General features: G+C 41.0%; 1 protein-coding gene across 1 annotated transcript in view; it reads right to left on the bottom strand.

The window, feature by feature from the left end:
- Positions 1-8,091, bottom strand: part of SGCG (sarcoglycan gamma) — a 125,964-nt gene extending 117,873 nt beyond the window's left edge. The window contains exon 1 of the mRNA XM_025996664.2: positions 7,910-8,091. Coding sequence (XP_025852449.2) covers positions 7,910-7,963 — 54 coding nt within the window. The 5' untranslated portion in view covers positions 7,964-8,091. The remainder of the gene's footprint in view (positions 1-7,909) is intronic.
- Between the last annotated feature and the right edge of the window lie 4,119 nt (positions 8,092-12,210).

Genomic DNA, 12,210 nt, shown 5'->3' with positions numbered 1-12,210 from the left:
AGCAAGATGGAAAAATCTGGAGCCCTTCCCAGTATGAAACTAAGAATAGTTTGTGAAACTAAAGAGTTTAATGAAATTGTAAAATCTTTTAAATGTCAAAAGAGGCAAACTTGATAAAATAATTTTTAGTTTTTTTCCCCCTTATTTCCAATTTATATAAATCCTTCTTATCTCTTAAAGGAAAATGACCATTCTGGCTCACCTCCATTTGATCACTGTTGCAGAAACAAAATCATAAACCACCTGTGCAGATGATCATGGCTTACTGATGGGTACAACACAATTTCCATTTTAAAATATGGGTCATAAAAAATGAAATAAAATAAAATATGGGTCATATATATACAAAATGGGTATTACTCAACCATCAAAAATGATATCTTGCCATTTGCAATGGCATGGATAGAACTAGAGGGTATTATGCTAAGTGAAACAAATCAATCAGAGAAAGATAATTATCATGATTCCAGTAATATGTAGAAATTAAAAAACAAAACAGATAGACATAAGAGAAAAGAGGGAAAAATAAAGCAAGATAAAATCAGAGAGGGAGACAAATCATAAGAAGCTCTTAACAATAGGAAACAAACTGAGGGTTACTGGAGGGGAGGTGGGATGGGGTAACTGGGTGATGGGTATTAAGGAAGGCATATGATGGAATGGACGCTGGGTGTTATATGCAACTGATGAATCACTGAACTCTGACACTATATGTTCATTAAATAAATTAAAATAAAAAATAAAAAAAATAAAAGAAAAAACAAATAAATTACGGGTCACATATATACATTTCTCTAATTTTTAATATTTTCGGGCTGTTGCAACAGTTTTGTATAGTGACAAAATTCAAGGAAGATCCTTAATGTAATGTAACATGTGCAGCATATTTACAGTGATGCATACACCAAAATATTATTTTAAAAATTTTCATTGTATTAATTTTTATAAATTTGAGGTAATTTGCAAACACTAACTTATTCAGTTTGAAATTTCAGCTCCAGAGAAGAAAGCAACATTTTTTTAGGTTTGTAAATCATACCATTGCCTGAAGCCAGGAGTAAAGAAGGTAAAGAAAAAATAAACAAGGATTAGTTCCTTCTTTCTTAAATCTTTTGAGTGTGAATATATTAGTATTGTGTATGAAGTGATTTCTCCAAAAATGTTTATGTACCTATTGCAAAAAATGAATAAAGGAAGCCTCATTCAAATGGAGTAGAAATGTCATGATGTGGAGCTGTCCCCCACTCCCACTCCTCCCAACCTACTCAATCCAGCAGGAGGAAGTAAGATTTTCTCTCAGTCCGGCAGCTGCAAGCTGCCCTTGCCTGCGGCCAGTGAGAAGCTGCCACCACTTCAAACCCTCAATCTATGTTGGAAAATACTTCACAATTAAAGTTCTTATTTCTTCATAACTGATTGCTTTCATTAGTACAGTTTAGGTTTGGTAAATGATGGCCTGTGTGTCAAATACAACCTGCTACCTGTTCTTACAAGTAGAATGTTCCTAAGCCATGCTTACTGGTTTATGTATATCTATGGCTGCTACTACTGCAGAGTTGTGTAGTTGTGACAGTGATCTTTATGGCCCACAAAGCCTAAAATATTTATCATTTGGATAAAATGGTAGAAAAAGTTTCCCTACTCCTATACATCTCATTGAAAAGAGACCATATGTTAAGTCATGTTTTAGTCAGATTTTAACTATTTTAGAAATAAATTTATTGTCCCATTATCATTGTTAATCCAAGAGGTGAATCTGATAATTATATTACATTCTTATGTGCCCTTCACTCCCCCTGGCAAAGTAAAAAAACCCTGAAATCATCTGGTAGTTACTTGAGTACCTGTTCAGAGTACAAATTCATACTTAAGGTCTGAGTTTTATGTCACAAGACAAATAAGATACTCAAACCTCAACTTATTAGTTTCAAGCAACCAATCACTCAAACTCTAATAGGTAATAAAACTGTCCTGATGTCTATCCTTACTTTCCAACTAACATTTGGTAGAGATATTAGTTAATAAAAACAAAATTTAGGGATGCCTGGGTGGCTCAGCGGTTGAGCATCTGCCCCTGGCTCAGGGCGTGATCCACGGTCTCAAGATCGAGTCCCACATCGGGCTCCCTGCCTGGAGCCTGCTTCTCCCTCAGCCTACGTCTCTGCCTTTTTCTCTCTGTGTCTTTCATGAATAAGTAAATAAAATCTTAAAAAAAAAAAAACAGAAACAAAAACAAAAACAAAATTTAGTAGTAAAGGTATAGGCATCCCAAGAATAAATACTCAATAGCTTATATAACCAAATAATTCACAGATTACATAATTAACATAATTGACATAAATAATTGAGAATTATCCTTATTATACATTTAATCATTTAACATTACTTAATACACCATTATACTTTATTGCTAATTTTAAAGTTCCAGAAGTTGGTTAAAATTTGGTTTACTTAAAATTTAGATAATGAATGTCACAGAGTTCTTTTGTAATCTAGCTCAGAATATGATGTACGATGAATTTTTTATTTCATAATTGTCTTTAAAAATAGTTAACAGGGGGGATCCCTGGGTGGCGCAGCGGTTTGGCGCCTGCCTTTGGCCCAGGGCACGATCCTGGAGACCTGGGATCGAATCCCACATCGGGGTCCCGGTACATGGAGCCTGCTTCTCCCTCTGCCTGTGTCTCTGCCTCTCTCTCTCTCTCTCTCTCTGTGACTATCATAAATAAATAAATTTTAAAAAATAGTTAACAGGAACTGTCCCCCCAAATAATGAAATGTGTCACACACAGAGAGTTCTTTTAATATAATGGACTACGAAGACCTGAGAGAGTCCCATTTATACCACCAACACACAGAAGTTCTGCACAAAATGTAATACTTTAAAAATATGTAGTAAAAGTTGCAGGGAAGAATGGAACATTCTCAAGGCTACAAAACAGGATGGAAATGAAAGCCAGAGTTAACTGGGGAGGATGCTACACATAGAAATATGCAGGTTATCAGACCCACTTATGAGCCTAGAGACTGAACCTGAATCTTAATGCTCAACAAAGATGGGAGAGTTGGTCACTGTCCATTGCAAGGCCAGAGCTCCCACATGCAGAGAAAGTACGAGATCCCTCCCTCTCCAAGGCTGTGGATAGAAAAATTAGCCACTGTATAGAAAGAAAGCAGTCATAAGTTTGTACTAACCACAAGCCTGTACCATTTATAGGTGTCAGTCTGCCCCAATTTACAACAAATATGTGCTGCTATAACCCCACACCATGAAATTTACATAAAACTGCTTTGAATCCCATAAACCCCCTGGTACCCCAGCACATGTACAAGCAGAACCACTCCTAGGGGCATTTTCACACCTGTCACATTGGAGAGTCCCATCTAAGAATAACTCTCAGTGTAGATGAACTCACACAAAATAATTACACATCACTAGAGCAATTAAACTACCGTGATGTGGAATGAGGGAATCAGCAGCCCGAGAAGAAATGGAAGATGGAGATGAGAAGGGCCAAAATGTATCTAGTGAGATTTCAAGAAGAAAGGAAAAATAGAGAGAGAGAGAGAGAGAAAGAGAGAGAGAGAGAAGAAATTTTCAAAAAGAGGGTGACATCTACTTTTCCAGATTTTTAGAAAGAGTCTCAGCCAGAAGAATCATGTAAAACCCTAAGCAGAGTGTGATATTTCTTAAACACACACTGTGGGATGGTTACCTGGGGCTTGAGACAGGTCAAATGAAGGGACCAGAGTATCATTCTCTTAATATTATTCCACTTTGATCATTCTCCCCATCGATTGTATACATCTCAAAGTCTGGATATTGGAAATGGAAAAAAAAAAGGCAGAAAGGCAAAAACATGGTGAACATATGAAGGGTGACAAGACTGCTTCTTAAGCTAAGTAAGAATAAAAATCTTTGTAAAACAGCAAGTACCCACGGGCTGGCCACCATCCATCCCTATGCTCCATGCATCTCAAGACTTGTTAATGGAATACTGTGTTCATAAGATATGATTCTATTTTATTGGCCTTCTGTATTTGCCTGATTTATTAAACCGTCAAAGCAAAATATGTAATTGGAGAATGAAGACATGGAAGTTGCCTTCAAGAAGACTTCCACACTTTCCCAAGAAGAATTCTGAGAGTTTTAAGGGCACCAGAGTTACTGGTGCTTCCATACACTCATGTCAACCTTAAATGTGATGGCCTTCTTTTTCCTTGAATCAAAGTAGTCCTAGAGCTAGTAATGTGGGCTAGTCACTTGAGCTACTTTGCACTCACAAGAAGCATGAGATGTGGGACTGACCACAGCAGCGTCTCCCTGGGCGCTGTGCTGTGCTACCTTGGATGCGTGGGTTTAGTGTCGAGTCTGTGTCATTACTCAGATCTGCTGAGCAATCACCTTGGCAGGTGATAGTGATAACCTTTCTGGGCCTAGTTTCCATGTATGTTGAGTGGGGTCCTCCTCACAGGGTGCTTGTGAAGACTGATGAAATGTGATGAATGCCTGACGTGCCAGGCTTGATATAGGAGCTCAGTCAATATGATGAACTCAGCGCTCTCCAGTTGAAAGCAAGTGCTAAAAGTCAGAGGGACAGCAGCATGCTCTACGTGCCAGAAGGAAATTCTCCCGAGAATAATTTGTTGGGTATTTACCTCAAATCATTTTGGATTAAGGGGGATTATAAATAAACAGATGGAGTCAAGAATCTTAAGGAAGAAGGATACAGAGGAGGAACCATGGCTCCCAGGAGCAGCCACTTGTCAGGACAGCAGGCCTAGCAGGAGCCTGGAGGAAAAATGATGCACACAGTCCTTTATATGCAGAGGGCATCTGCGACTCACGCCTCTGAAATGTAAGACAGCCTCAATTATAATCCAACCCACAGTATTTCATGTAAATAATCCAGTGACTCATAAAGACGTTCTTTATAAGAACACAACTTTTATACGGCCTTAGCCTTTTTATAACCGGTTGCTACTTAGACCTTTGTCTTTAATGCAATATGACTTTAGTTAAGGTTTCCTATTTTTTAAATTTCCCCTTTTTTCATTCAGTTCACTTATTATGTCATTTTTGCAAAAGGAGTTTAGCAAGCAATATTAAAGTCTGCTAGACAAACTATCACAAGCACATTTTTATAAATTAATACCTGGCTCGTGTTACTTTTCCAATTAAGTTTTCCCTGTTTTATTATTAATGTAAGTATTAATGTAATCACACTTTATTATAATGGACTGACTTAAGGTTTTGTACATGCAGCAACCAAGCCCACCTACACGCTGAGAATCTAATTTATGTGACCTCAGCCAGGAGCCCAGAACTGGCTTTAAGAATTGTTAACCTCTTGAAATCCAGTCCAAGTAGCAGATCTAGAACTATCACCAAGTTTTCAAAGGAATCCATCACCTTAAAATAGTTAGGAAGCATTAATTTACTACCTACTTCCTTTTCCTGCTATCTCCTATTCCAGCACAAATATTTCCCTCGTATCTAACAAAATGATATGCTAAAAAAAAAAAAAACCAAGTTGTTATATGTAGCTATTTTGTTTCCTAATTTAGGTGTCCTGTTCAGAAATTTACATGCAAATATACTTCAAACAAGGGATACTATACAGATAACCCTTTTTTGTACCACTCACAACAAATAACCAGTTGTGTTTACTTCACATAAATTCAACTATGGAAGACATAATGAAATGTACATTTTTTGAAAAATCACAAAGGAACATCACCTAAGTCTTTAGAAAATTAAATGTTTGGGTTATTATACTATGATGATCATGTTCATATAAATCACTTTCTAACAGTACAATTCTAGAGAAAGAAATAAAATTAACATTACCTTTTTGCTTAACTGTAACTACATCTAGAGATAATTACTTATTTCACCCAACGGACATTAGGAGCTCTTGCAGGACACAATCTTAACAACTAAACATCAAAATGGGGCTCTGATAAATTTTAAAAAGTCATACCTTAGATAATGACATAATGCTGATTAAAATGTAATTCTAGGGGTCCCTGGATGGCACAGCAGTTTAGCGCCTGCTGTAGGCCCAGGGCCTGATCCTGGAGTCCCGGGATCGAGTCCCACATCAGGCTCCCTGCGTGAAGCATGCTTCTCCCTCTGCCTGTGTCTCTGACTCTCTCTCTCTCATGAATAAATAAATAAAAATCTTTAAAAAAATTAAAATGTAATTCTATACATATATATTTATAGAAATATATTTATACTTCAAATATAATCTATATGAAATATCCTCCAGCCACAATTAATGAGTATTATTATCCTTATTAACTCTGAGAGACGTGTTTTAAGTTTTATTTATTTATTTATTTTTATTTTTGTGTTTTAAGTTTTAAAAAGCAAAGTATTTGTTAAATGTCAAAGTTTCCTGTTTTCATTTATAGTCTACTTATGTATGTCTAATTCATTAAATGGATTGTTCATCACTATATTTTTTCCAAGATTAAAGAAATATCTTATAGACTGTAATGTTATACAGGACAACTTTTCTATACTTGTAAGCCCACAGTGGAGGTGTACTACATGCATTAATGATTTAGGTGTAATATCTACTAAATACTGTGTTTAATGATTCAGTAATAACAAACATTAAACATCCTAAGAACATAAGGACGTAGGCAAAGCAAGGTATTTGGAAACATAGTTCAATAACTTTGAAAGTTAACTATATAATATTTTCACACATGTGGAGTGGTGTCAGTTTGCTAATCACTTTGGAAGCACTTTTCCTAGAGAGGAAGATCTCATACAGAGACACTGAACCTTCTGGTAAAATATTCCAGCACCAAAACCCGAGAGATCAACTTACATATATTTTTGAACAGTATTGTAAAATCTGTTTTTCAGGGCTTTTTAAAAATAGCCTTCTCATATTAAAGAAAAAAAAAGCACAAAAAGAGCCATATAAAAAGATCTGCTTTATAAGTAAAATAAGCACAATTCCATGGCTCTACAGATTTTACCTGTTTTAAGGAACCTGCAGCAATATTCACGTAAAAATACCATACATATATAGAGTGTCATCACTAAAAATCTACTTTTACAGCACTTGGTATTACTTAATGAGTGGTTATTTCACAGAAGACTTGTATGGGACTGTACCATTATTTGTAAACATCAGATAGTGATGATTTAGTAGTAGTAGTAGTAGTAGTAGTAGTAGTAGTAGTAGTAGTGATTTAAAAAGTTATCAACTGCCGTACTCTGGTTTTACCAAATACATGCAAATACATAAATACCAACCAGGGGAACTTAAGAGAGGTAGTGGGTATGGGGGGGGGGGTGGTCATCAGGTTATAATCCCACTGAAGACTGGGTGAGCCACCTGTGATTTTAAGGATCTCTCCTCCCCCCTAAAATGCCCAAGTAAAACCCAGTGCAACTCCGCACTTCGTGCAGCCGTTCAGCGTCGTCAACGTCAACAGACTAGTCAGCAATCCCGGGCAATGTTTTTGGCAAAATCAATTTGCAGAAAACAACTTCGTTCTGATCTCCCTTGCCTCTGGTCTGCGCGCCCGCCCGCGCCGTCTCCTTCACCCCCCCCCCCCCCCCCCCGCCCTCCGCCCCGGGCCCGCGCCCAGCCGAGTTACCAAGTGTGTCTGCGCGCAGATCACTTGGCAAAGTTTTTCCGGGAGGGAGAGGCCGAGCGCGTAGACCGCACCGCACCCTCGCACCCTCGCACCCCCGCACCCTCGCACCGGGCCCCGCGGGCCGGCGGGGGGAGGGGGGCGCTCTGTGGGGCGGAGAGGACGCAGGTGGGAAGGCAGGTGTGGGGGCTCGGGGAAGCTGCAGGGGGAAACCGGGGACCCCACCAACCGGGGCGTTAGTGTAGGGCTGCGAGGGAGGGAGGGGGGAGCTGGGGAGCAGCTCTACCTGCTGCACTTCTCGGGGTCCCGGCGAGCAAACGGCCGCAGGATTTCCCTTCATTCCCGACCGGGGGAGACCACCGTCTTCTCTCCGGACCGCGCGCCCTGGGCTCCGTCCTCCTTCCTCGGCGACCGCAGCCACCACTCTGCGTCTGGGCGGGGGTGCGGCTCCCCGGAGCCGCGGGTGCCCACATCCCCGCCCGGGCTCGGGCCCCGCCCCCCGCCCCAGCCCCAGCCCCAGCCCGGGGCACCCCCCCGCGCCCCGCGTCCAGCCCCACGGCCGCCCGCGCCTCCAGCCCCACCCCTGCGCCCCTTCCCTCCTGCGCCCCCGGCCGCGCAGCCCTCCGCTCGCCCCCCGCGGCCGCGCACGCGCGCGGGGCGCCGAGCCGGGCCCCCGTGGCCACCCGCCCGCAGCCCGCTCCTCTTCGGCCGCCCGCGGGGCGCCTCCCGCTGCCCCCTGGGGTCCCGCCGCGCCCGCCGAGCGCATCCTGCGCTGGGAGCTGGGGGAAGACTCCGTCCTCGCACCCGGCTCCTAGCCCCTTGCGGTTACAGCCGGCGGCGCCTCCCGAACCTGCGGCGCTTCGGGCGTCCCTGCGCGGGGAACGGTCCCATCCGGGAGCCCCGGGGTCTTGCCAAGAACCCCTGGGGCTTCCGAAGCTGCGCGGGTCACCCGGCGGCACTCTTGGAAAGCAAGGCCAGGTCTGCCCGCCAGGGGCCACCCCTCGGGACTGCAGAAGCTCTCCGCGGTGCCGAAGTATCGCTGCGCGTTATTAGCTCTTACAACCAGGCCCCCGAGTAGGGAGCGCTGACCCGTCATTTTACAAGAAGGCTCTTGACTCTGTTTTTCTCGAGGCCTGCAGAGGTTCGCCCAACTGTGTTTGTATGGGATGCAGTTATCCTAATTAGTGCTGGTATTTCAATCATTTATTTCCTGGTTGACGTCCGTGCGTACACTCGGACCCCCCTTGGTCTACATAGGACAGTGACTTGGTTTTAGCAGTTTTGTGTCTGGAGAGTGGTTATGGGTATTTGAACATGTTTGGTCAATGTCCTCGGAGGTACATTATCTCATTCCCGAAAGGATCATTTTTGGTATATTTTATGATTTCTTAGGTGGAGATATGCTACCATATTTGGAACCAAATGGAAGCATGAAGATGTTGGAGAATTTACACGTTTTTCATGTAACGAAATGGGTAATTGTAAGGCCGAGACGTTTGCAATGCTTAGGTTACATTAAAGCACGCTTTTTCAAAGGTAGGAATCAAAAGCGGGTAAGTTAATTTTCCAGAGAAGTGCAATGAAAATCTTCATTAATTATTCTCTACCTCATGGATTGTGACAGTGACAACCATTTGTTTCAAAAACTTTATTCTCACAAGGAAGGTAAGATTGACATAGGTTGAGATATACTGTTAAGGACATACTAATCACTTCATAACTCTTTCACAGACAACCTAATGAAAAGAACTGTGAGGCGTTGCTCTAAAAATGTCCCTACTATCTAGAAAAAGTCTCAGTTTATATATTTGTGTCGAAGAATTCAGAAGTTATTAATACATTTTAATTGCGAAAACTAATGTGATGTGAGTCAGGGCTTCTTTTTTCTTGGCTTAGAAAGAAGTAACTGGCAACAATTTGATGCTGTGGATGGTGAGAACACTGAAGATCCAGAGCACTTGCCATCATTCTCCTGGCAGAAAAGCTAAATATATCCAAAGTGGTATAGGGGAAAAAAAACCCAAGAGTGTGTACAGGGTGTGAAGGCTCAGTTTGACTGAGTACCTTATTAGTAAAAAATATTTTTGAGCCACCCAGTACATGTATATTTATTTGTAAATTATGTACATTTCTGAATACACAGTGTATTGCATGCATAAAATTAACACTTTACATTTTAAAAGGAAAGGTAAATGTACATACAAATAAGAAAAGTATTGGAATGAAATGGGGGTCTCTGCTTATCCTCTCCATGAAACAATTGTAAGTGGTGAAAATATTTTTAAAAGAATCATTTAAAGTCTCTGAGAATTATCCCAAGGGCATACAGCAAATGAAGAAATATTTATTCATGAAAATCTACTAAATCTTGGTAAGAAGAGCAATAATCTGGGCCACAACCCACTCCTCCAGCGCCCAGCTCAATGTTGTGGAAGTGCCACTCTGGATGAGTGCAGCTTCTCTCCTCCAGTTCCCAGTCTGGGATATTGGCTTCTCTCTGGGAGGGGCAGGCATCCACCATTTTCAGCCCCAGTCTCCCAAGCCATGTGCCAGAAGCATTACTCCAGGCAATATGATGTGGCTGGGAGGTGTGGGGCTTTCCACCTACCCAGACACCACTGTGGGGTAGAAGCTCTAGCCTAGGTATAGAGGGGTTAAGAATATTGGGCTACTAGTACTGTTCCCCACTCTAGCTCACTCAAGGTGGGGGTTCCACATTGGGAGAGGAAAACTGAGAATACCAAGGGATACAGACCCCAATAATAGAGCAGAAGTGTCACTGTAAAGAGAAAGGCTGCTGCCCACCTCCAGCTCCAGGGCAGTGGGGCAGAGGTTCTGTGCAGTGGGAAAGACAATAGTCCCATAGCTCTTCCTAAGAAGGCTGATTTTCTCTGGAAGAGAGTGTGGGGAAGTTCACCCCTAACGGTGCTGTCAGAAACACTGGAGATATTAGGAATAAGCAATTAAGAGGAGGATGGTAGCTCCATGACAGCAAAAAGCTAAATACATGGTAGACCAGCTAGAAATTTAACAGAGAAAATCAGGAAAAAGAATGGAGCCCTCCTGGGGTGGAAAAAGCCTCAGAGACTGACCTCGAAGATTACCCGTGCAAAGAGGCTGGACTGTAATTGGATCCGACTGTGGAATGGGTTATGCCCAGGTGTTTTTGAAAATAACAGGAATCCACTAACAATTAGAACAGCCTCAGAACCAAGTGTGATATTCATAGAGGCAAAACAGGGACATCAGGGAAAAGAGTCTCAGAGGCTCCTGACCAAGAAAGAAAAGAGAGGATTCATTCCAATGTCGAGGGTGAAAGAGGGGCCATCATTATCAACCTTAGAGAAAAGATTATAAAGGAATACTGTGAACAACTGTATGCTGACAAATTATGTAATTTATGTGATATATGCAAACAAATGCAGAAGAATGCAGTGTGTTCTTTTCTCTAAACCATGCACAAAAGTTAATTTAAAATGGATCATAGGCCTCAATTCAGGAGCTTAAAGAAAAGACTTTCAGAATAAAACATCAGAGTAAACCCTTGTAACCTTGGGTGAGGTAAATCACAAACAACAAATGAAAAAATAGATTTGTCTTCACCAAAATTAAAAATGTTTGTGCTACAAATTATGCCATCAAGAAAGTGAAAAAACCATGGTCAGAATGGAAGAAAATATTTGTAAATCATATATCTAACAAGAGACTTATAACAAGGGGCATCTGGGTGGCTCAGCAGTTGAGCATCTACCTTTGGCTCAGGGCATGTTCCTGGGGTCCTGGGATCGAGTCCCACATCAGTCTCCCTGCGGGGAACTTGCTTCTCCCTCTACCTATGTCCCTGCCTTTCTCTGTGTTCATGAATAAATAAATAAAATCTTTTTTAAAAAAGAGACTTACAACTAGATATATAAAGAACATTTACAGTTCAGCAGTAAAAAGACAACCCAATTAAAAATAGGTAAAAGATCTGAATAGATATTTCTCCAGAGAAAATATATAAATAACCAGTAAGCACATGAAAAGATGCTCAATGTCATGAGCCATTAAGGAAATACAAACTGAAATCATACTAGGAAGTGGAGGTGTAAAACTTTAAGTATTAAAGATCTTACAGTGACCAGCAGTAAGAGATCAGAACCCATGATCTCTGGACCCAGAAAGACTCTTAACATTACATGAGACTGCCTATGCATACTCAGGTTACTGATGCTCAGAATCACTCACCTGTAGAACGACAGTGATTTGGGGTACAGATTGTTAAATGAGTTAATGTTTGTAAACTGAAGAGCACAATCCTTAGCATCTCATAAGTTATTTTTTAGTTAGGCTTTCTTTTCTTTTTTTCAATGCTAATATAGGCCACTTTTCACTGACGACTCCAACAAAAATTTAGTAGTAAGGAAGGTACTTTTGAATGTCCTAACTAGCTGACATTTACTATAAAGTGCTTCATGTTTATATATATATATATATATATATATATACACACATTCACATATATATAATATTTAAAATACCATGTTCACACTTGCATAACGTAGTACTTAAAATATACATGTGGCATGGTATGCTTTTATTTTATTT

This window comes from Vulpes vulpes, chromosome 9, assembly GCF_048418805.1.
Source record: "Vulpes vulpes isolate BD-2025 chromosome 9, VulVul3, whole genome shotgun sequence".
NCBI classification, from domain to species: Eukaryota; Metazoa; Chordata; class Mammalia; order Carnivora; family Canidae; genus Vulpes; species Vulpes vulpes.
Note: the sequence above shows the minus strand (reverse complement) of the source record. Positions and strands in the feature narration are given on the sequence as shown.